General features: G+C 55.2%; 1 protein-coding gene across 1 annotated transcript; it reads left to right on the top strand.

The window, feature by feature from the left end:
• Positions 1-604: 604 nt before the first annotated feature.
• Positions 605-2,716, top strand: LOC116272958 (brain-specific angiogenesis inhibitor 1-associated protein 2-like protein 2; the record flags this gene model as incomplete). The annotated part of the gene is made up of 3 exons (XM_031661874.1): positions 605-910; positions 1,141-1,257; positions 2,140-2,716. Coding segments are annotated over 3 exons (579 nt in total), but the record flags the coding sequence as incomplete, so codon positions are not given.
• Between the last annotated feature and the right edge of the window lie 389 nt (positions 2,717-3,105).

The following is a 3,105-nucleotide window of genomic DNA, read 5'->3' as shown; positions in this document are numbered from 1 at the left end:
CAGGTGATCCACCCACCTCAGCCTCCCAAAGTGCTGGGATTACAGGCGTGAGCCACCATGCCCAGCCTGGTCAAGCCTTTCCTGTTACAGATGGGGCAACTGAGGTCCAGAGATGGGTGGCAACTTGTCCAAAGTCACAAAGCAAATAAGAGGCAGAACTAGAATGAGGACGAAGCTTCTGAGCCTGAGCCCAGCAGCCTTTCCTGTCCTGCCCTGGTGGCCAGACATCCACTTGTCATGGGAACCTGTCACCTCTCAGGCCCATCTGAGACCTCAACAGCTTCTGAGTGTTTTTGCTGGGCTGTGCCCTGCCCATGGTGCTGAGGACACAGAGGTGAGCCATGGCCATAACAGCTCCGAGGGGCTATGCATGGGGGCCTGGCCATAAATTCTGTATACAACTGGAGGAATGGACAACGAAGGAACAAAATGTGCACACATTCCAGAAACAAAAACAAGGGAGCAATGGATTCTGCTTGGGGGAGTCAGGAAGACAGGAAGCTGGCATTGGAAGATAGAGAGGCAATTCCAGGCAGAGGGAATGACATCATCAAAGTACAAACTAAGAATAAGACAAAAAATAAGAACCAGAAGACTCTGACACACTTACCAAGGGTTCGTTTCCAGCCAGCACTGCAGTAAACATTGTGAATGTTTCACCATTTCATCCTCCCTCCAGCCAGGTGCTCTTCTTGTCTCCGTTTCTCTGACAGGTGGGCAGGTGCCTGGTGTACTTAGAAGCATAGTGGGCAGGCTGTTATACAGAAAGTGCAAGGAGGTGCTGGGGCCTGGGAACAGTAGGGGGGCCTTGATCACCCTCACCCTGCACTCCGCTCAGGTGCAGACATTCCATGGAGACCTGCTGCAGCACATGGAGAAGAACACGAAGCTGGACATGCAGTTCATCAAAGTGAGTCTGGCCTCCCCACTCGGCCGCAACCCATCGTAGGCAGGACCCCCTCTCCCATTTGACAGGTGGGCACACACAGGCCAGTGCTGAGCGTTGACTGGGCCCCAGATTATCCATGTTCCCAGCTGAGCCCTGAGTCTCCAAACTTCCAGGGTCCTGATCTCTGTAAGGGGTGGCTTGAGCTCTCTGATGTGGGGGGATTCTCCCTCCCCAACTCCACCCTACTCCAGGACAGCCGCCAGCACTATGAGCTCGAGTACCGCCACCGAGCGGCCAACCTGGAGAAGTGCATGTCTGAGCTGTGGCGCATGGAGCGCAAGAGAGACAAGAATGTGCGGGAGATGAAGGTGCGAGGGCCGGGAAGCGGGGGTGAGCCGGCAAGGGCGGGTGGGCAGACCTTGGGGCGAGACCGGGCCCCGGGAATCCCGAACACCTCCCTGAGCTCCCCCACCGAGCACCAGCACAACTGTGATGAGCGTGGCTGGGGAGGTCAGCCAGCCCCTGGTGGGGTGGGCGTCACTAGCTCCCAGGGCCACGCCCAGCACCGCCCCTTGCCCTGTGGCTTCCTGGCCTTCCCCAGAATCCCCGAGCCTCTCCTGCAACCCCATCCCACCTCCCCCGTCTCCTACTTCACCGAGAAAATTGCTCGCTTGGACATGGTGCCAAAGGTGTCATCCACCAGCTGCCCATCCTCCTCCCCTCCCTCCTGCCAGGCAGAGGTATCCTGCCCGGCTAAGTCCATTTACCCCTCCTGAGCCTGGGGCCCCATCCCTGGCCTCTGTCTCCAAGATCCAAACCCTCTACCTCCCTTCCCGTCTCTTCTTCTGGCTCCTGACTCCTTTAAGTGAGCTCCTGCCTCCCCTCCTCAGAACCTTCCCCCTAAATAGGGGCTATTAATCTACTCATTCATATTCTAATTAAACCCGTCCCCCTGCCCCTCCCCCAGCCCGTGCTTGGGCTTGTGCTGGGTGCCAGGGACAGAGCGAGGGCTCAGACACCAGCCCTGCTTGTGAGAAGCACCCGGGCGAGGGGGACGCAGGGCCCAGACTCATAACAAGGCTGCCGATGAGGGGGCAGGCTTAGGAGCTAGGGTGGGCTGGGTGATGGGGGGTGGGCTTGGGGAGGCGCAGTCAGGAAGGACAGGGGGCTTGAACAGCTGGCGCCTGTGGGCGAGGTGGATGGGATGAGACACACCCACCGCCCCCAGCCAGAACTCCCATTCCCCCCAGGAGAGTGTGAACCGGCTGCACGCCCAGATGCAGGCCTTCGTGTCTGAGAGTCAGCGGGCGGCTGAACTGGAAGAGAAGCGGCGCTATCGCTTCCTGGCAGAGAAGCACCTGCTACTTTCCAACACCTTCCTGCAGTTCTTCGGCCGGGTGAGCTGAACTGGGGGACAGCAGGCGGGGCGCTTCTAGGAGCTGCCCCCGCCCTGAGTGGCCGTACACAGAGATGTCCCTGCCTTCTTCCCTCTTCCCTCCCTTCCTGCCTCTTCCCTCCCTTCCTGCCTGTCTGTAGAAATTCATTTTATTTTGCTCTCTCCATCCATTTCGTTCTTTGTTTCTGGGTTTGCTTGTATCACTGTACATTCACTCATTTATTCACTCGTGATATTGTTTGTTTTTAATGCATTCACTAATTCATGCATTTATTTATTCATGTGTGCACCATTTTTTAATTCCTGCTTGTATATTTTCACAATTCACAAATTCATTAATTGATAGGTTTGTTCAGTTATTGTCTATTAATTTTCTCTTATTTATTTATTTATTTATTTATTGAGACAGCGTTTCACTGTTGTCCCCCAGGCTGGAGTGCAATGGCTCAATCTTGGCTAACAGCAACCTCCGCCTCCCGGGTTCAAGCGATTCTCCTGCCTCAGCCTCCTGAGTAGCTGGGACTAAGGCATGCGCCACCACGCCTGGCTAATTTTTGTATTTTTAGTAGAGATGGGGTTTCGCCATGTTGGCCAGGCTGGCCAGGCTGGTCTCAAACTCCTGACCTCAAGTTATCTGCCTGCCTCAGCCTCCCAAAGTGCTGGGATTACAGGCGTGAGCCGCCGCACCCAGCCATTTTATAATATTATTTAAATCCTCTACCCTCTTGCCCCGTTCTGCCTGCTAGACCAGTCAGACTCTCTCGTTTCTCACTGAATTTCTAATCGATTTCACTTTCTGAATTGAGCTGCCATGTTGTTT

Source organism: Papio anubis, unplaced genomic scaffold (assembly GCF_008728515.1).
Source record: "Papio anubis isolate 15944 unplaced genomic scaffold, Panubis1.0 scaffold2790, whole genome shotgun sequence".
NCBI lineage: Eukaryota > Metazoa > Chordata > Mammalia > Primates > Cercopithecidae > Papio > Papio anubis.
This window is presented reverse-complemented; position numbering and strand designations above follow the sequence as displayed.